This window comes from Papilio xuthus, unplaced genomic scaffold (genome assembly GCF_000836235.2).
Source record: "Papilio xuthus unplaced genomic scaffold, Pxut_1.1 DF825946.1, whole genome shotgun sequence".
NCBI lineage: Eukaryota > Metazoa > Arthropoda > Insecta > Lepidoptera > Papilionidae > Papilio > Papilio xuthus.
The window spans coordinates 10,516,566-10,538,424 of record NW_013532703.1 but is presented as its reverse complement, the minus strand read 5'-3'; the positions used below and the strand labels follow the sequence as shown (position 1 = coordinate 10,538,424).

The 21,859-nt window shown below is 37.4% G+C and overlaps 1 protein-coding gene across 1 annotated transcript; it reads left to right on the top strand.

The window, feature by feature from the left end:
- The first annotated feature begins 166 nt into the window (after positions 1 to 166).
- Positions 167 to 21,859, top strand: gpp (DOT1 like histone lysine methyltransferase grappa). Its single transcript, XM_013320303.1, has 15 exons — positions 167 to 378; positions 2,436 to 2,476; positions 4,938 to 5,076; positions 13,695 to 13,835; positions 13,913 to 14,098; positions 14,180 to 14,608; positions 14,990 to 15,153; positions 15,290 to 15,456; positions 15,681 to 15,838; positions 17,428 to 17,658; positions 18,789 to 18,995; positions 19,083 to 20,078; positions 20,281 to 20,479; positions 20,670 to 20,855; positions 21,435 to 21,859. Exons 1-15 carry the CDS (start codon positions 295 to 297, stop codon positions 21,857 to 21,859), a joined length of 3,753 nt encoding a protein of 1,250 aa, XP_013175757.1. The 5' UTR covers positions 167 to 294.

Here is a 21,859-nt window from a genome sequence, read left to right as displayed (position 1 = left end):
AAAAATTGCACATAAAGTTTAAATTCAAAAAATTAACAAAACATTTTCTCGTCAGTTATCATAAAGCAAAAACCAAGCCATAGTTACTAAGCTACCAAAAAACGAAAACTTATGTCAACACTGAAAGTGGCCATGATTTGATTGGTAATATATTTTCAACATGGCGTCTAGCCTAGTTGTTCGGAGTGTGTGTGTGTGAAAGTGCAGTGAAATTATGTTAATATCAAGTGTTTTTAGTGATAATATTAGTTTTTAAGTGAAAACAGTGTGCATTAATGCAGTGGTTAACCTATAATGGCTTTGGATTTACGCTTGCACTCTCCTGTAGGCGCGGAACCCGTTGTTTATACATGGCCCCTCACATCGGGTCATGGCTCGGTAAGAAACTTATATTTTGAATTATAGAATTTCAAAAACAAGTTTTTGTGATATAAAAACAAAGTCGTAACATTAGAGGAACTCGTTAAATCTATTGGTGTAACAACTCCTCACTGCGGAACATAATCAGTAAAGTTAGAAATATTGAATCTAAGAACGTGATAAACGTTTTGTTTTTAGTATCTTACATAAGTAGACGGTATAAATAATATTACTAGTTCTTGCATATATTGTTCATATATTCTGTGGGTAGGAGATCCCAAAAAGTGTATAGGGTATTGCTCACATCACATGGGTAGTGCAGAGTGTATTGACCTCGTGTTTTGTCAAGGTGTCGGCTTTTTTTTTAGATATGTACACACTGTTGCGTATTCTTCAATCGTCATTTATTTACATTTTACACTTTTCCATACTATGTATGTGTAAATGTGGTATCAGGTGTCAGAACTGTGTTACTCAATGGATGGGTTACTATTCTATTTTTATTTAGTTTTGCTCACAATGATCTATTTGTATCATACCCTTCATTATTATTACTATGAGGAAGCATTTAAAGTTAACTATTTACCCAATAGCCAACTACCTTAAATAAAACTTATAGTGAAGGTAAACATATGAAATTCTTGTGTATATATAATTTACTAAGTAATATACTGTGCTTATTACATTTTTTTCTTGGAAATATTGATGTCATTTATAAATATTAAGGTAACTCTTTTAATAGTGACACTCAAAATACACTCATTAAAACTAAGCATTTATTGTTTATTTTTTATTGCTTTTGAAAACATACCTATAATAAACTATGGTGTATTAAAATGAAAACCTTTATATTTGATTTGTTATTGAAGTAAATTGTATTTAATACAATAGCATTATGTTTGTGTATATCCTTGAAAATATAATTTATAATTGAAATTTTGTAAAAACTGACATTACAACATTAAATACTTTATATTCAAGTCTACTTATTTTTTAGTAAAGTTGATGTGAAATTTTTTATGTGACAATTTCAACCATCACTCAGATAATGCACCATATACACTCATTCAAATTACAGACTGTATAGTTAAAGCCTTTTTTTACATTATTGAGTAGATTTCTACAAAGTAGATGACAGCCAAATAATAGTGAATTAAAAAATATGTTATCTGCCAATATTAAATACTTATACTACTTATTTAATAATAATTGATATTTGTTCACATAATTTAGGTTTGGGGTTAGAGTTAGCATTTTATATTTTTTTATATCAATGCTATGTATATCAGTATATTATTAAAATAATTTATTTTACACACAAAATTTAGTATTCTAGTAGGCTTTTGAACTTTTGACCTTGATATGTTCAGTTAAGTATGAAACATTTGTTAGCTTCTTAACCAGTTGATTTGTACATTTTACATATTCTAAAATAGATAAGGGAAATACAACATTGTAATCAAATGTGATACAGGAATCTATAAACAAACATTTAAGATCCAGATAATGTATGCCTATTTGTTTAATTTTTATTTGAAGTTAAGTGAAGTAATAAATGATAAATTATTATGTTCTAAGTTGAGGCAGTACAAATGAATAAACGATGATATATTTAAAGATATTAGTTTAAAATATAGTCAGTTGTGTTATAGGAATCGGATAGTGGTTAAAGCAAGATATGATACCACTGGAATTTTTTACAACCTTTTGATGGCTATGTACCCTGTTCCAAACCTTAAATAGCCATATTAAGGTGGCCATGGTTAGGCGAATGATTCATATATTTATTTATTTTATTTATTTAAGCTTTGTACATAGTTTAAAGTACATAGTGTAACATTACATAGATTTGCTTTTATGGAGAGTATATTTTTGCTTAAAACTTTATTAACAATCTCTCTATTTACCATTAGTTGGTATCTTTGAAGTTTGACAAAATAATACTTTTTAATAAATTTGCATCAGGATTGGATATAGTAGTTTTGGATACTATCAGAGACAAAGTAGATATGAAATAAGATATAAATAGGCTAAAGCAATGAAGTTTTTCTTAAATTGGTATTTCCTTGTTTCAGGACAAACACGATGGTGCACTAGAAATAGTAGAAACAATAAGGTAATAAATTTATTGATTTATAAAACTTGATTTATGCAGTGTATTTCCCAAATAAAAATGTACCAGTAAATTACCTCATACATGTTTAAAACTCTCCTTGTTTTTTGCCATTCTATAAAGTATATACAAAAAAAATTACTATTGTTGTATGTATGTTTAACACAGTCAACATTAGTTAAATATGGTACTAAGTTTTATGATTTCAGCTCGCCTTAATTTGTTGCTAAAAGTAGAATGGATACCATACTAATTGCTATGAATCATTATTGACCTAATGACTTACTTGTTAACCAACAAACAACACTATTGTAGCATTTGCACTTTAAGCTTATAAATATGTAGGTGAAAATTACTTTGTTGGTATCAAAAAAAACTGGTTTATAATATATTATTTTAAGCCAGAAAGTTTGACATAGTTTTTGCTGTACAATTTCATAATAGTAAAGGTCTGAGACAAATATTCTGTCTTGTATTGCAAAAATGCAGTAAAATTTGTTTATCATGACTGCATATATTGAGCAACTGCTTAATATTACACAGCGAAGTATGGTATTCATATAATTTATTTTATAATAAAATCAGATACAGTAACTTGCTTATGTGACCCATTTTTAATAAATTGTAGCCCGTTACAGTGATCATCATGATACCTAACACTGAAACTATTTTACAATGTAAGAAAAAGTATTACACATTTCTCATGTAAAAAATTAATTGTTACTTCTATCCATTAAAACAAACATATTAACAAAACGGGAGATTTTTTATATTCCACAACATGCTTTGTATTATGTCACAATGTCATTTTTATGGAACATTTGGGATGAGAATTACTATAAACAAGTGATTATATATTATAATTACATAAATAAACTAGTATTCTGGGGAAAAATAGGAATTTGCAACAGAGCAGACAGGCTATCTGTCAGCCAAAATATACTGTCAGTCAATACTGATTTGTGTTTGCTTTACATAACTAAAATATTATTTAAATGCTATTCCATTTGTGTAAAAACACTTTTTTTAAATTATGAATACCCAAAAAACCTATTAGATTATACTTTTGTTTTCTAATTGACACTGTGCTCTAGTTACTGTCAACTAGTTGCATCAGTGCAGGCTGCAGGTAGAACGAAGGACGCGCGTGTGTGGCGAGGGCAATGGCCGACCGAATGATATTTCGTCTGTAATTATCATTCATGCATCGTCTAAGCAATTAAACAGGATGACGCATTTTATTAATGTTTCAAATAAAACTTGTAATTTTTAAAAATACGCATTATTAGAAAGTTTAAGTTTGAATTTGTAAGACTGGAAGCTACATAAAAAATTGTTACTTTTTGTAATTTGAGATTCGCTACGCTAATAAGACCAAAATCTTTGTATAAAATATATTGTCATCCCGGTAATTATCTTTGGCAAAACTGGGATAAAAATATGTTTTACACGGGGATTTTGGTCTCGGAATCCCACGGTAAGTCATGTATTATTCTATCAAACAAAGCGTTCGATTTTTGGCATGATATTACGGAACGGATAAAAAGATCAGTTGGTCTCGTACGTCGGAAATGAGAAGTTGTTTGGCAAGTTGACCCGCAGCCCACAGCCGCAGTCCGGGGCGGGCGTCGGGTGGTCGGAGCGGCGCGGCGGCGGGATAGCGGGGGTGTGCACTCGGCCCGACATTGCGACCTCTCCTCGACCGGACGCGTTCACTCTTATTTCGTGCCCTTGAAACTGGATAAAGAATGTACAGCTCGAAATTAACTTAATATTAATCCTTTATAATGGATCAGGCTTTACGGTGCCTTAGTAACAATTACGTTAAACGTATTGTGGTGATTATTCACCTATAGTCTTATTGGTTTAAGATTTTAACAATGAAAAGTTTAACTATATTTGTATTTATTTCCTGTGTCACATTTATAATTAATGAACCAATATTTGATGAATTTACTTCAAAATAATGCATTTCCAAACTATTGTAGACAGTAGAATTTGAACTTTTAAAACCCACTTTATTTACTAAAGGCATGAGCCATTCATCTTTGAAAGTTTAAGGTGCACACCTTTAACTGCAGAGCCCAGTCCAGTTCCGTTATTTTACAGCTGCTTTTAATCTATTGCCGTCGCCCCAAACACCTGCTACTGTTCCATAAAAACAGCAACTAATGCAATGAAACTAGCGAGAGCTTATAATTTTAATGGGCAATATGTTAAAAAATACTTTCAACACGTACTTTACAATAAATCTATGGATCCCACGTAAATAATTGTATCACACAATTATACAATTTATATGATGTTATAATTTGTTAAATTAATTTAGATTTTGGTCGTCTATCCTGTTGCCTTTGCTTGAGTTCTTTCAATTTACACGATTATTTATGTAGGCACCAGTTCTGTCATTCGTGTATTTATTATTATTTAGTTAAATACAACAATTGTTTTTTGTTATTTATAGATGGGTTTGCGACGACTTGCCCGAACTGAAGGCGGCGTTGGAGAAGCACATTCTGTGCGACTATGACACGCACTCGTACGAGAGCATGCGTGCTCTCTGCGACAGATTCAACCGAGCCATTGATTCCGTTGTTGCATTGGTAAGTTTTTTCTCACTTATAATTTTTAATGTGTGACAAACAAAAATAAGTTATGAAAATATTGGTCATAGTTTCGATTTAGTAATGTCAAGGTCTGAGTTCGATATCCCTTCAGGCGATACACTCGATTTGGAAATTGAACCATCCAAAGAAGACACTCGAATGCTACTCATATTGTGTTATTGCTACACTACTGGTATAACTACAATATGGAATAACTATACAGTAAAAGTATTTTAAGTATCCTTGAAGCGTTCTGCTATCATCACTTCCTACTTCCCTTGCCAAATGTTGATCACTAACAATTTGAAGGGCATCTTACGTCGTCTCTGAGCGATGTATGCTAGTCCATTACACTGGATTTATTACACTTTTTAAATCTTTGTGTCATTGATATATATAAGTAAACAACCTAATCGTCTTTTCACCTTTTGTATATCAGAACAAAACAATGAACTATAATTAGTGCTATATATGATCGCCTTTGTCGTTCAAATCATTTAGGATTATATCGAGGCGAAGAAGTGTAGGGAATAATATTCTATAAATGTTTTAACATATTTTTGGGCCAGAAACCTTAAAACACGCTGCCAAAGTTTGATTCCAATGCGATCCAATCGTTTGTCAGTCTATGTAATGGCACCCGCATGGTGAAATTTCAATGTCATTGTAATCTTGTGTTCTATTTAGTCACGGAAGCAATTTTATTGAAATCGATAAATACAAGGCTATATCTTGTGATCACTATAAACATCTAATCATATCATGACCATTGTTATGAAATACACAATTTAATTTTTATGTTAATAAATTGTATAAAATGAACTGCCTTATAGGTGGAAATAATGTGGTTAAGTATAAGAAATGTTACAAGTCCTATCGTATTTTAATGTACGTTTGCCTTAGGGCGGCGCGGTGTTATCGCAGGCCATTAGTACTCGTTATCTCGGAAGGTCACTTCTGTACCGATGTTCACCTTCGGAACGTGCTGCAACACAGTTTGCTTTACACTATCGTGTTTCTATACATTAATTGCGCAGTAGGTCCACATTATATTTTGCTATTATAAGGAATATCTAAAATTCTTTAACTACACCTTACCAGCTCCAGAGAGACATGTACAAGCGTTAAATTCTTTAAATTTATCTCAATTCAAGATTAATGCAGGTTTCCGAATGTAACAGTACAACTTTCATTAAAGCTGACCCAATATGTGTTGTGTTTTTTAAGGTATGTATTTATTTTGTGTACTGATTCTTCGTCAACGCAGAATATAAGATAGTCTATAATATGCCGGCATGAATAAGCCGCCTTCAAGTCAAAATTGGGCCATTTATTGTAAAGATCTGCAGCACATTACACTTGGCATAGTTTACACGTCGCGGAAACATCTTCAATGTCACCTTTATTTATTTATTTATACACTTCCTAGATGTACACTCCGTAGGATATTTGCGTATGAACTGTAAACATTCCGCATCTACAACACGCATAATTCACCGTTTGACCTATTTCCATAGTACCGTGTGCAGTTTAACGTATAATACAGCGAGATATTATTTTTTCAACGCTACTTTTATACAGGGCAGCAATCTCGTGCACACAACGATCATACTGTGTAGCATGTACGAAATGAAAGAGTGAATGTGGGACAGCACGGGGCCGCGGCAAGGGGCGCGGGGGCGGGCGGAGGCGGCTCGTCGACTGCAAGAGGGAGACACGGGGGCCAAGCAAGATGGCGGCGCGGCGAGGACGCAGCGATCGATGTCCGCAGCAGACACCGCGCGAGGCTACTCTATTTATAAGCGTCGCATACCATTTCTCACCGCGCCGTCGAAGTACATGACAATAATAAGCCCGAATCTATTCACATGTACATCTAACGCTCCTTCTTTATTTAGTGGCCGATATATGTTCGTAAACTGATGCCTCATCACTTACGTAGCCTCTACCGCGGTACTTGCCAAATGCGTAGTATTTATAGAAGAATGTATTGTTTTAGTCTTTGGTACCTTCGATGCTCTTTTAATGACTTGCAAGTTCGTTTACCTTTGTCCTTACCTCGTTCCTATATCATTAACAAAATTTTAAATATTAATCTTTTATTTTTAAATGTAATAAATAAATATTGATAGGTAACATGTATAATAATTATATCACATGGTCTTTTCTTTGTTAACAAAAGATACCTCGATTGGGAATTGGGAACTCGGGATTTAGAATTACATTTCAGTAATGTAAATTTATATTTATGGAAATAAAAAATGCACGAAGTAGTTTTTAAAAGGATGGTCACTTTTAGAAGTATTAAAATATTTTTTCGTACGACAACGAGTAAAATATAATGATAAGTTTCCAGCTAACAGTTGCTTCTTTTTGCACGCTATCTACTTTCAGGTTTGGCCCAAATACAGTTATTACGGTTAACGGCTGTGTATGATACGTTGCAAAAAATTGTCTTTTCAATGTTTAAAATTGTTATTTTTTTTAATTCTGTCTGTCTGTCTTGCATGCAAAAAACTACTGAACCGATTTAAATGATATTTGGTGCAAAAGTTCGAGAAAGGACAGAGACTACTTTTTTTTAATGTAAAAAAGGGTTGAATGGGGGATGTAAAGTTGTATTGGAGTGTCGTCATTTTTATAGCTAGAAGATTGAAATTTATTTTTAAGTTTGTTAAATTGTTTATAACTTTGTAAAAGTTTACCCTCAAGGTTGCAAAATAACAATAGAGATAGGGGATGAAAGTTTGTATGAGAATTTGTAAGGTTTATGTGAATGTTTAAGTAAAATATCGATAATTGTTAAATATGCAAGAAGTATTTTAAGCGGACGAAGACGCGTGCAACAGCTAGTAAAGTATATAAACAGAAAATAACTTATGTGGACTGTAAAACTTAATGGAGATTATCCACGATGTTGACCTTGACCTTGTTCTTAGGTTAGTAGGGCTACAGTGATGGCTTTTAACAAGGACGAAGTTAAGTTGCAAGTTCAGAGACGCTAGAAATCGTCTGCTTTTAAATAATGTCACACTAAGTTGTATTGCACAAATTTCATTCGTTTTCACTAATCACACTTTACACTTAAATTAGCAGAAATATTTAAACAGGTTTTATTTAGTTTTGTAGCTTCTTTTAAATGTTTAAAACGAGGGCGACGGTTTAGCGGCGCTCATTTGATTTGTAAATGTCTATTAACAAAAGATTACAATAAGGCTTGGCGATGATGTCACCGGCAGGGTGATGAATGTCATGCGCATACTGAGCACGTCAGTAACCTTGCCCGTGCGCGAGGTAGGAAATGTGATGACATGTTATACCTATCACGACACGCCGATGTCGTCTTGCTGCATACCGATTAACCGTTTTGTTTATAACATAACTAAACTGATTTATATAAGATTTACGACGATACGACATCGACAGCTAATTCTCTGAGCTCGGTCGGGGGAAACACCTAGATTTGTTTACCAGGGGAAGCAAAGAGAGCCCTATACTATACCACAATGTTAAGTTTTGTGGTAAACTTTACTAAGAAACTCTTGCATATTTAGTCTATGGCAGAGAAACTTTAATTTATGTCTTGGTGTGTTTATCTATGGTAAAAATTCTAATTTAAGCATCGCTTTTTGCTGGTTCATCTAAATCTGATATTCGCCTGCTTTAAACGGTTACCTGTTACCGGTTTACATTAACATTTGTTTACTGATCGTGAATAAACTTAATTGTTGTACTGTTTTATATATCTAAATGTATACAAAAATTGCGTGTATTGCTCAAACACAATACTCTAAATTTTTGACAAAATATAAAGGTTTTTTTTGTGTTAACAATACGATAAACGTCTAAAAAATGGCCAATAGAGATTGCACTGGAACGTCTCAACGTGTTTAGGGCTATTATTTTTACATTCGTGTTGTTAAATGTACCTTGAAACGTTCTACTGGGAAGCATCAATGGAGCGCTTAACAATTGAGAGCAGGTAGAAAAATGGCGGGTTATGGTTACGCCCCGAACACAATGCACATTGAGCTGAGATAGCAAATACAAGTAACTACGTAATGCTTCAGTTTCATGCTGTATAAACATCCGTACAGATATCTAACGCCAAAATTCCTTGTATTTTAAAGACGATGGTTCTATTAAAGTAAACATCACTTGTGTTATAGTTCTTTAAAAAGTTGATCTTAATATGCTAATACCGAAAGTATAAAATGACGTTAAATCCATCTATTTGCTTCATTTTGAACATGATATTCTCACACTATAAAGTCAATCTAACATGAGATAAAATAAGTAGTGAAATTGAGCGCGTCGCTCCGAGACTGCGCGCGGCTATTCATAACTATTGTTACATAGATACGCCATAGAAAACATCTTTATAGTTTGTGAAAGTTTTTTGTATTAGAAACTTTCAGTCGTTGACATTAGCGTCCATTATCGAGTTGATTGACCTCGGCGTACAGACAGGCGTGCCCGAAAACTTGATCGCCTTCTCTGATTGTCTAAAAATGCATATTCGGTGTTTGAATATACATGAATCTTAGTTCTAGAAACGTTTCTTAGTCAATGTGTATCATTCGAAAAGATGTGTAATCGCGAGTGGAGATGATAAATTTTATTAGATTAGATATGAAATCATTAAAAATATTTGTACTGCGAATTGTGATAGAGGTTCGTTGCGGATCGTGCGCGAGGGCGATGACCGCAATATTGAGCGGGCGCGAATGTCTCACGTAGTGTTAATGACCTTTTTTTTGGCTGCGCTAGCGTCGCTCTGTAGTCACTTATCAAGTTCATTTTGCAATTTTAATTTATTATGTTCTTTGAATTTGTTTATAAATTCATAGAAAGTATAAATTGGAAGAATAATCGAAATACAATTTTTAATTTATATAAGTTATGTTTACTACCACTGATAGTGATTACCCAGTGTATTAATAACCAGCCTTTACTGTATTACTTAAATTATTAGAGATTTATAGTTTGAAATCATCAACTTTATTTACTAGATAGACATAACCTTGATGTAAACACAAAGTTCTATACAATAAATTATACGAACAATGGGTAGTCTTATCGCGGGAAGATATCTTTTCCAGGCAATAGTTTGTATGGACACGAACCATTATCATAAACAAAATGATGATGTACGTACAGTCAGACCTGTTCGCGGTATTCCACTCATATTAAAATTGCTTTATTCTTTATAACGAGACAAACTTCGGTCCTTCTTACAAATAACATAGCAGTGAGTTGCGCTAACTACAGGAGTGAAAAGAAATAAGTCCTGTCCCATTAACATTTTTTCGTGCATACACATTTAAAAACTGCGTTCTATTGGTTATTGTTTCCGCATTGTTGTCTCAATGCATGCTTTAAAGTGAAATACCTCCAGATTCTCTGATAGTACGTCTAATATGTTATACTATTTATATATAAATTATTATATTCTCTTTTCATAAAGTAAATATATGGTTACTTGCTTGGCCGTTTTGATAAAAAGTGACTTTTTATCTTTGGCGTCGTATTAGTGTTATACAAAAAGAAAAGTTCTACTTGTGTTCATGTTTTAAAAGTTCATATAATCAAATGTAATACGAATTGTTCATATTAATATTCTTATAAATTGTATAACAGAGCGTACATTTGTTTACACGTGAGATCAGAAAAAAATAGTGTATCACTGAACAGTTTTACGAGGGCAAATAGTAACATGTCGGATGTTGATACACAAGGATATCTAGGTATTATATAAATGTGATCGAACCTGTGAATGGAGAGGCTGTGAGCTGCGGGTTGCGGGGAACGTAAACAAACAAGGCGGAGGGCGCGGCGGAGCGCTGCCCCCGGCCCGTGACTTGAGCCCAGTTGCCGTAATCGATTACGTACACAACCCGATCTCGTTGCGTATTACATTTTTTTTTGTTTATTTTAGTTCTCTGTATCATAGCTTTACTACATTTTATCGATAGTTGTAATAACTTTGTATTATTTTTAATTTAAATGTATCCACTACATTCGGATAATCCGAGATGAGAATGATAATCTATGGGCAGATATGGCTTATGATCTTTAGTTTTAAAGCCTTATTCTTATATAATGTTCGTTTCCGATTCATAAAGATATTTGTAACAGAAACGAACCTTTAAATTGCAAATAAATGTTGCGTTTTTACTGTAGGTAGGCTTATAATTACCAGATTGTCTATGTAAATTTATAATAGAGTAATGTTAATAAAAAATATTAAACACAATACAATAGCATATACGAATTGAGTGAAAAAATCATAAATCAACCATGTTTGGATACAAACATCTCGATCCATAGATAATAATCTGTTCAGTGAATAGCACAATCGTGCATTGCATTGACCTACTTTATTCGTGACCTTCGCGCGCGAAAATACCTATGTCCTCATTGCGGGAAAATTTATTTTTGAACCAATAAAATCTTTACTAGGTTAACCATTTGTTACACTTTGCTTGATATCCGGGTTTATTTCTAAAGAATGTTTCCATTTTAACTCATAATAAAAATACCAACTAAAGACTGTTGTAATGAAGGAACCTTTCAAGCATTTCAACAAAGATTCAGCAGACTATCGTAATTTTTTTTAGCTCATCTATTAACTCGTACTGCATTTTATAAAAATACTGCACTGTCCGTCTTGTATGTGCGTCGTATTCTCTTGCACCAGCCTATAAAACAATTGCTAAATATAACAAACAATATTCTTTTGTATGAATTAAGGTCTGGCAGTTGGATTTTAGTATTCTTCCGTGTATTTCTGAAGCCTACTTTAAAACGAGCTATTCCTATCGCTTTACGTGATTTAGTGATTCCTGCTTCGGCGTGGGCCAACGCAATAATTTGTTCACATCTATACCTCCACATGCGTTATTTGTGGGATTTATTCTGTTCGCTCAGCGTGTGGTGCACTTCGAAACTCATCTCGATCTGTATAGTTTGTATAGTTGCTCTGGTTTCAACGTATATTTGAACTTTTATCCGTTAAAATAATCTTTGTTATTATTATATAACAGAATTAGCTCAGTAGATATCCGTAAAATCTATTTTGAAAGGCAAGTTGACCGGGACTTTAACATTCAGCCATTTTTCTTTAAAATGCTTTTGTAACCATACAACTATAATCGCTTGTTTTGGTCATCACTTCTGCACCATCTTTGTCTCCTCTGCTTTTAAATATAAGCTTGATAAACTGATAAGTGATTGTCATATTTAACTACGTTGTGTACAATGAGCGCTTTCAAATTCCTACCTTGAATTTAATGCGTTAAATTCCTCAATAGTAATAGATACATTCGGCTTTTGGATAAGCCGAGCTTTGAACACGCTACATAAGAATAGAATATAGTATTACGTGGAGCGGACTTGCTCGTCGAACGAAGGTCGCCATTTGATTTCTCCGTAACCGTGCAGTCAGTTACGTAGCAACATGTTAGTCATGCCGTAAAACTACACTTTCCATTTGAATATGCTTTATTTGCGTTATTTGTAATACATAACTGTAACAGTTGTCGCCACCTCATCCGAAGCTAACTATGTCGTATTTACTTATCTGATTTTTTTCGATAGGGTAGATAACCCAGTTTTTGTTGTCTTCCTGTTTTCATGTCGTGTTGTTAAACGGCTACTTTGCATCTGGATTTAATTAATTTTAATGCGACACCCACCCGCCCTCGTAACGTGGGTAGAATTTATATACCAACACTTAGATAAACACATTTATTTAGGCATATTGTTGATCAAAGAAGTAATATACTTATGAAGTCTTTTAATTTATGATCTTATGAATCTTTAAATTTTATAGAAAAAATATATGATGAAGGACAGAATTTACAAAACAGCATTTTAATTTACTCTTTTTTCTTTGTTGGTTTAAAAAAACGTTCCAGTCTTCCGTATTATAGCCGGTTTTTTTTTGTAATAATAACATGTTTACACACTCGTATGACGATAAATAACTGTAAGGAATTCCCTTGTTAAATGTTCTTGCCGTGACTCAAAACTTACTTCGAGGTAGTAAACCTTTGGGTAAGTTACCCGGACACAATAATTAACGGAAACTCAAATAAAGTACTTATGTATAATTTATTTCAGTAGTAGAAGTACAAATGTTATAAGAAAAAATCTTGAACATACGAATCTTGTTAAAGCGTGCTTTGTAGCAATAAACGCGTTGATATCGATTACAACCACCTATAATTAGTAAAATAAACATAAATAATTGGATCCAAGGTAAACAACATTGTCTCTATATTATGTTTGAATGGTTTATCGATCGGTCATTTCGCCATGCCGGCAATGTCAAGGCTACGAAAGAATATTATTACGTACTCCGCTCGCTCGTATTACGTTTGCCAACCTTAAAAGTTCACTCTTAATGGGCCAACTTTGATAAATTAGTTTCTTTCATTTCATCTCGTATTTCCGTTTAATTATACAGTTATTTTTAGATCATTGAGAAATCGTGATTTCGTAATAACTTTTTTATTTCCTATTTTAGAAGTTGAAGTTTAATTAAAGGATTAATTTAACAGGAAACTTACTTACGCCTGTGACCCCATTAATATTGTTTTTTATCTTTTCAGGAAAAGGGCACATCACTGCCAGCACAACGGCTAAACAAATACCCTTCGCGCGGCTTGTTGAAGCACATTCTACAACAAACGTACAACCAAGCGGTGTCCGATCCAGATAAGCTGAATCAGTATGAGCCTTTTTCGCCAGAGGTTTGTAAAAAACATTAACTCGAGTTGAAGCTTCGATTTTAAAACATTCACTTCAAATACCATCGTTAAATTTTCAGGTGTATGGTGAGACATCGTACGAGTTGGTGTGTCAGATGATCGATCAAATAGATATAACAGCGGAGGATGTGTTCGTGGACTTGGGCTCGGGGGTCGGGCAGGTCGTTCTGCAGATGGCAGCGGCAACACCTTGCCGGGTGTGCTTGGGCGTCGAGAAAGCCGAAGTACCGAGCAAATATGCAGAGGTACTACTTATTTTAACTAAGTTTATTACCCCTTTTTTTTCTTTTTTGTAGGCATTCATTTACTTTCATCCTTTATTTCAGAGTATGGATTTGCATTTTAGGATGTGGATGAGGTGGTACGGCAAGAAGTATGGAGAGTACAAGTTGATAAAGGGTGACTTTCTGTTGGATGAACATAGAGAGAAGATAAACGCGGCGACTATCGTGTTTGTGAACAACTTCGCTTTCGGGCCGCACGTAGACCACCAGCTGAAGGAGAGGTTCGCGGACTTAAAGGACGGCGCCAAGATCGTCTCATCGAAAAGCTTCTGTCCGCTCAACTTCAGGATAACCGACAGAAATCTGAGCGACATCGGGACCATTATGCACGTCAGTGAAATGTCACCGCTCAAGGGTTCCGTCTCCTGGACGGGAAAACCAGTATCTTACTATTTACACATAATAGATAGGACCAAATTGGAGAGATACTTTCAAAGACTGAAAAACCCGAAACTCAAGGTCAGCAAAAGGGTCTGTTTCCAATCAATTTATATTTTTTATTAATATTGCTAAAGGTTGAAAGACATTGTTATAACTTATCGTAATACTATTAAATTGTTCATCCTATTTGGTTTCTTAAATTTGTATCTTTTAAATTAGAAACATTCAAAATAAGTTATGACGTGTCTTTTAATAGTTTTATGCTTAAATAAAATAATGTACATATTTAGAGTAAAATGTTTTATATAAATAATACAATATATATTTTGAAGTATAATATTGTAATTATAACAGTCAAAATAAATAACTTAAGTGGATAATCATTTTTTTGGAGATAATAAAATAGTCGAAAATAAATGAGAAAAGGACCCTTGTATTAATAACGCAATTATAATACATATATGTTTCTAGGGATGTCAGAATGGCACGGAGGACAACGAGGGCGGAAAGCGGCACCTGAGCGCACCGCCGACGCGCCAGCCCACGCCCGACCTGCTCAACGGCAACAGCAACCACAGCACTGGTTCACTGCCAGAGCGCCGTAGGAAGGTGGCCCGACCCAGACCCGCCGTCAGGTAACCACATCGCTTCATACAAACGACACACAAACACATACTTCTTGATATTAGCGTCTAAACAGACATAAAAGGCATGCTAAATAGTAGTTATTACGTTATAAATATGTACAAATTGAAGTATTTGTATATTTAGGGGTGAGAACGGTAGGACGCGAGCGCGGGCGGCGGTGGCGAAGCGGCGCGCGGCGCGACGCTCCAGCGATGAGAGCGATGAGGAGTCAAGCGGCACGGATGACGCGCCACCCGGACCGGAGCCCGCGCCGCGCGAATGGGGCGCACCTTGGGCCTCCGCCGACACCAGTCAGTATATACAATATATTTGACGTTAAGCAAGCCATAAATCAGCTAGTAATGGCGGTTTTCATTTAAATTTAATAGAAATAAAAAAATCTTGTTTCTTTATGTAATGTCATTTTATGCGCTGACGAAGTCTTGGTCGAACTCTAGTATTACAATAGTTATAAATTTACAGTAAAATATAAAACAGTTGCATTGATAGTGACAATGTTGTGTTTGTGTTGCAGACCGCAGCCGTCGCACAGGCAGCAAGCGCAGCGCGAGCGCGGGCGGGGCGAGGCGACGCGCGGCGAGAGCCAAGCGACGCCGCGCCGCCCCCGCCGCCATTGCTGGCCTCGACCTGCTGCACTCCACCACGCTCGCCTCCACACTGCACAACGGCACGGTCAGTCACACACACATACATACACGCACACACGTCATCACACAACTACACACACGCACACACTTGCAACAATTCGTCACACACAGTGCCTTTGTTTCAACCAAACCGTTTCCATTACACATTACAATATGTACCGTATTATTCGTGCACAATTTTTTACTTATTAAATAATGCCACAACGGAAGTTATTTCAAACACTAGGTTGTGTATTTAGCGTCAAACGAGTTTACCTTATATTTAAATTATGATTATTCAGACAACAGGTATAATAATTTTGAGATGTGTGAGAACATTTTCTAACCGTGGGTTTCTGAGAACAAAATCCATTTCAATGATATTGTTATTTCTGTTCAAGATGACAGTGATGACGATATATTTTATACAAAGATTTTGATATCAGAAACTAACAGTTGGTGTGTAAAATGATTTTATTTAGAAATATCAAAATATCCTTTCTTGAAGTATAAATGCTCACAAAGTTTTTATTTATCGACAGCATTACATATTAGTTCGAAAGGAAGTTTTCAAAAATTTGTGCGAGCAGCATCTGACGGGTTACATGTAATTAATCCATTGACTTTACTTGATAAAGTGAGTTGATGATTCAAAGGTGCTCAGGAGGTTGGAGGTCGGTGATCTTCACAGAGGAACGTCCGAGGGTTTGACATATCTCTTCCTTCGTTGTTTATGGCAATGTCCGGTAAAGCGATAAGCATGTAGAAAATAGCACGAACAATTCGCAGGCGCAGACTAACATCGAGGAAATACTAATACCTACCTATTTTTTTTCTTTTAGTATATATTTTATATGTATTAAATTAGGTAATGTTGCATGAGAAAGCCTGATCAGCGATTCTTTAAAGCCAGGAGTAAAGGGCACTCACATTAAGTCTTCATAGCGCTTTAAGCTGTTAGATAAATTTGTTTATAATAAATACTTTTTGGATGATCGCTGTTTCCTTTGATTCTTGCAATGCAAATTATTTCCCAATAAAATTAGATACAGTCTTTTATTTAGCTTTTGCTTCACCAGCGATCTACAGTTAAATTATGTTGCCGCGCTTTATCTTTTAAGTGTATTTTAATATATTTTATTTTTAATATCACAGTTATATTTTTGGTTGTTATATATATCTTTGTAGAAATATCCTTAGTATTTTTATGTTATACATGTCTTTGAAAATGAGTAGTTTCCAAATATTGTAATCGTCGTATATTAGTTATAGTTTGATGTACATAGAGATAATATATATTGAAATTAAATACACAAAAGCGGTTATCTACAACAAACACCAAGAAATTAAAGAAGACAAACAAAGAAATGATGAAAAAAGAGATGAGACATATAAACATTTCATAGCGATCAAAAGTGAGATGCTAAATTAGCAAAAAAGAGAAGAGATTTTATTCCCTATATGTGTTACTTATAAATATATTTATGCTTAAAATACAAACATGGTTAAAATCGACATCTTTTTTAATTCTTAATTTCTAATTCCATCTCGGGTATAGTTCATCAGATATAAAGTCAAGTTTGTGTAAGCAAGCACATAATAACAAATATTCGTTTTGCGTACGTGGGTGCGCAGGTGACAGCGCCGCCGCCGGGCTGCGTGGGACAGCGGCTGTCCGCGCTGGGCGTGCAGCTGCAGCCGGCGGAGCGCCTGCACTCGGAGCTGGACATCCCGCGCTCGCCGCACACGCCCTACAGCCTGCAGCTGCTGCTCGACATGTTCCGCGACCAGTACCTCGCCTTCATACAGCGCCTCAACACGCCCGAGTACGCGCAGGATGTACGCAATCAGATCGACAAGGAAAAGGTATCTATACTTTATATCAGTTATTTCAGTTTTTATGTATACTTTGCAGTTGCTAGATTATGATTACTAATTTTAGATTATAATCTTATCTTCTGAGTTTTGTGGCCAGCATTAAATCGAAGTGGAGTTGGATATGATCGTACTTGATCAATTTCTCATAGCGCGTACTATTCCATCGTAGTCATAGAACGAAATTACTGCTTATAAAAATTAATTATATTACATGTAGGTAGTGTGATTTCAAAATATTATTATTAATAATTTAAGTTCTAGTTCAGTTGGAAAGCTATGTATTTTTAGACATTATTAGTTAGAATCCTTTGGCGCGAATGGCGCTCGTTACCAAGTCGAGTGTCAGATTGATTAGTGAGGGGACATAAGCGTTGACATTTTAATAAGACTAGCGTTGCGCCAGTACACCGGCACAGTGTCGGATTTTCTACCTAATAATATGTAGTATAGTTTTATTATATTTGAAATCAACGTAATTGGGTTTTTATAATTTTAATGCTTTGTTCAACCGTGATAAAATCCTAAACTTATGTAGTGTGTACCGCTTCTTATTAAAAAGTGTCATTAGGACACAAAAAATATAATAATTATTTTGGCGTTAATTTGTACCTAAAAGACATTCATATTTATATGTATTAATATTTTTGTCATATTTAACCATTGAGATATTTATGTGAAGCTGATTAATACATAAGTTGTAAAGAAATGAAGAATTAATATTTATCAAAAACAGCATGTATTACATAATTGTAAATCGGTGTAAGAAAATATTCTACGGTGTTGTCCTTATTGTAAATTTATTTTACATTTATATATGTTTTGTCCAGCAAGTCTTAGTTTCCCTGTCCTTTTTAACTTTTGGGTTTCATATAAATTCTGTTTACGTTTATTTGAAAATGATGACTTATCCAATACACATTATAATTCAGAAACAAAATGAAAGGACTACTCACTATATATGCTGAACGTCTGTGACGTATTCCGATATTGCTATAACCAGGAACACGTTTGTCCAATGGAACGGCCCGGGTCACGCCGCTACTGCCGCGTGTACTGAGAGGTAACGAGTGCTCTGAAAGGTCAACACAATCCTTAAAACACTCTTCTTGTATTGACAGGAAAGGAATCAGAAATTGAAGTCGCGCGCGAGTCAATTGGACAAACAGATCAACGTTTTGATCAGCGATAGTGTGGCCTTGTTGAAAGCACGCATGAGTGAACTGGGCATACACGCCAACAACACCGTCGATCTCTTAGCGAAGGCAAAGGAGATCGTCGGCAGGCACAAGGAGCTGCAGAGCAAAGCGAGCAAGCTACAAGCGCAGGTATCATAATTGCACTATCTAAATATATCTCTCTACCATGTCTTACCTTCACCGAATCCTCGTCAATTCATTATCACTTTTTTTTAGGTTACCAATATCGAAGCCGAACAAGCTATTCTTGTAAAGCAGCGAACATTAGAAATAACCGACAAATATCGCCAAATGGGTCACATACCGCCAGACGCGGAGATCAATCAGAGCATTGCGCACGATTGCATCCTAAAAGAAATTTCCGCGACGCTCGCTCAACGGAAGAGATTACACGCTCAAGTGGGTCATCTACAAAACGAAATCGTTCAGATGGAGCGAGCGAGTGAACAGAAAGCGGCCGCGCCGTCCGTCCCCGTGGCGACGGTGAAACCGCACACCGTTAACTCGAAGCCCCGGAAGCTAAGAGAGCAGCGGTCGAGGTCGCAGGAGTGGCCCGAAGTGCAAGATTTCGGAAAGACCGAGGAACAAAACCCGGATGTACTCACCCAGAAAACTATAGACACCGGTCGGCAGGTCGAGGGTGGCAAGATCGTGAAGCCGAACGTCATAGTAAACGGATATTCCCGGGAGCCGGAGCGGCACGTGCGCGACGAGCAGCACCGGCAAGTGAAAGCGGCGCCCGTCCATCGCACGCAGCCGCAGCCGCCGCGCGCCGCGCAGGTGCCGCCGCCCGCGCACCGACACTCGCCCCTCAAGCCGCAGAAGCCGCTCAACGTCGTCACCAAGGTGCAGGAGTCGCCCAAGGTTATCAACTTCGAGGACCGCCTCAAAAGCATTATCACGTCGGTTCTAAATGAGGACCAGGAGCAGAGAAAGGCGTCGCGCCAGCCGACGCCGGCCCACCCGTACTCGAACGGCTACGTGCGACCGCCAAATGCGCAGCACGGGTTCCCACCACGCGCGGTGGCCGCACCATCACCATCAAGCGGGTACGGCCGCGTCGCCCGGGACCTGCGCCGCGAGCGGTACGCGTACGAGAGGCGCCCGGAGCCCCGCACGCCGCACCCCGCGCATCCCGCACACACCCCGCACAACCCGCATACCGCGCTCGAGCACCGGCACCACCATATCGCTCAACCGGATTACACGCAGGTGAGTTTCCTACATACATTTTCCTATACTATAAACACAAAAAATATATGAGAGTGGTTTGAACCAAATGAGTGAGAGATGACCGGCACAGTGATTGCAAATCAATAATAAGTACTCGAGTGCTTGAAAAGATTCAAACGAGTTAGAAAATGGCTAATAATAATTTAATGTATATACGTAAATGTTGATGTCTGCGTGTCAGGTGTCCCCGGCGAAGCTGGCGCTGCGGCGGCACTTGTCGCAGGAGCGGCTGAGTGCGCCCGGAGCGCGCACCATCGGTGACCTCGTCAACGGTGAGATAGAGCGCACGCTCGAGATCAGCAACCAGAGCATCATCAATGCGGCCGTCAACATGAGCGCGCGCTACCACGAGCCCGCCGCACAGCACCAGCCGCTTGAGGGTACGTCACCACACTCGCCATACATAAACATATAATATTGTACTTAATACGTAAAATACGATGTAAACTTAATTTCATACATGTAATCTAAAGTGTTTCAAGGTGGTCGAAAGTAAAATGATTTTATTCTGAAAATGTTTTGGAGTGCTGAAATGCATTACAGAATTTAAAACGTGGTATCCATGTGCAGGTCTAGCGGCGTGCCTGCAGGCGCGAGTGCTGGCCTCAGAGTACTGGCGCGGGCGGGGCGGCGGGGCAGGAGGCGGGGGCGGGGGCGGAGAGGCGGAGGAGGGCCGCCGGCGCACGCCGCCCCCCGACACGCACTCCAACTCCTCAACGCCGCTCGCAGACGACCTGCCCGAGCCGCGCCCACCAGGTCAGACCACACACATACACTAACATCACACATTTAATATTCCGCGACAATCAACTTTAAATTGCATATTTTATTTAATTGAATTAAATATCAACTTAAAAAATCTACAAAAGTATAACTCGTAATACACCAGTACATATGCCAATTAAAACGAATAAACGAGTAACGTGTTAAATAAAAATTATTATATTAAATCTACATACAAGTCCTATAAGCCCACCTAGAATGGACATTGCTGCTCAGTAATATTTAGTATGGGTCTACAAGAAATCCACTTCTATCATAATCAAAGTATTCGAGACTTAATTGACTATTTGAAATTCTTTGAGAAAAAACAAATTTGTTTCAGATCAGTGCATTTTGTAATTTTAATTGCTCGTGACAACCTATGCGCACGGGAGCGCGAGACGCTTTAGGTAAATAAGAAAAAAGCCTTATCATTGTAACGATACTGCGGCTGCGCGAGCTTCTCACATTCTGATTCATCATAATCGATCGATCGCTGGGCGTGTCCATTCTACGTGTAACATGGGGTGTCGGTCGGCCGCTCCGCACAAAGTGACACGAGGTTTGTTTCAGAAGGCGAGGGCGGCGGAGAGGAGGTGGAGGAGAGCAAGTGGCAGGACCGCATCGCCTTCCGCTTCGACCAGATCATATCCTTCGCCTCCACCGCCATGGAGGACAAGCGGCGGCGCTCCGACGAGGCGTGCAACACCTCGCCCGACTCCGGCATCGGGCACGGCGAGCCCGGCCGCGCACCGCCGCCCGCCGCCGGCACCGCCCCGCCCGGCCCCGCGAGCGGGCCTACGGGTGGTGCGACGCCCGCGGCGACTGTCACGCCGACGCCGACGGCGGGCGGGGGCGGTGGCGGGGGCGAGGCACGTACGCCCTCCCCGCTCGCGGCGCACCACTTCAAAAAGCGGTTTTTCCGGCGGGAGCGGTGGGGCGCGTGGGGCGGGCCGCCGCCGCCCGCCGCCGTGGACTGGGAGCGACCGGCGATGTGA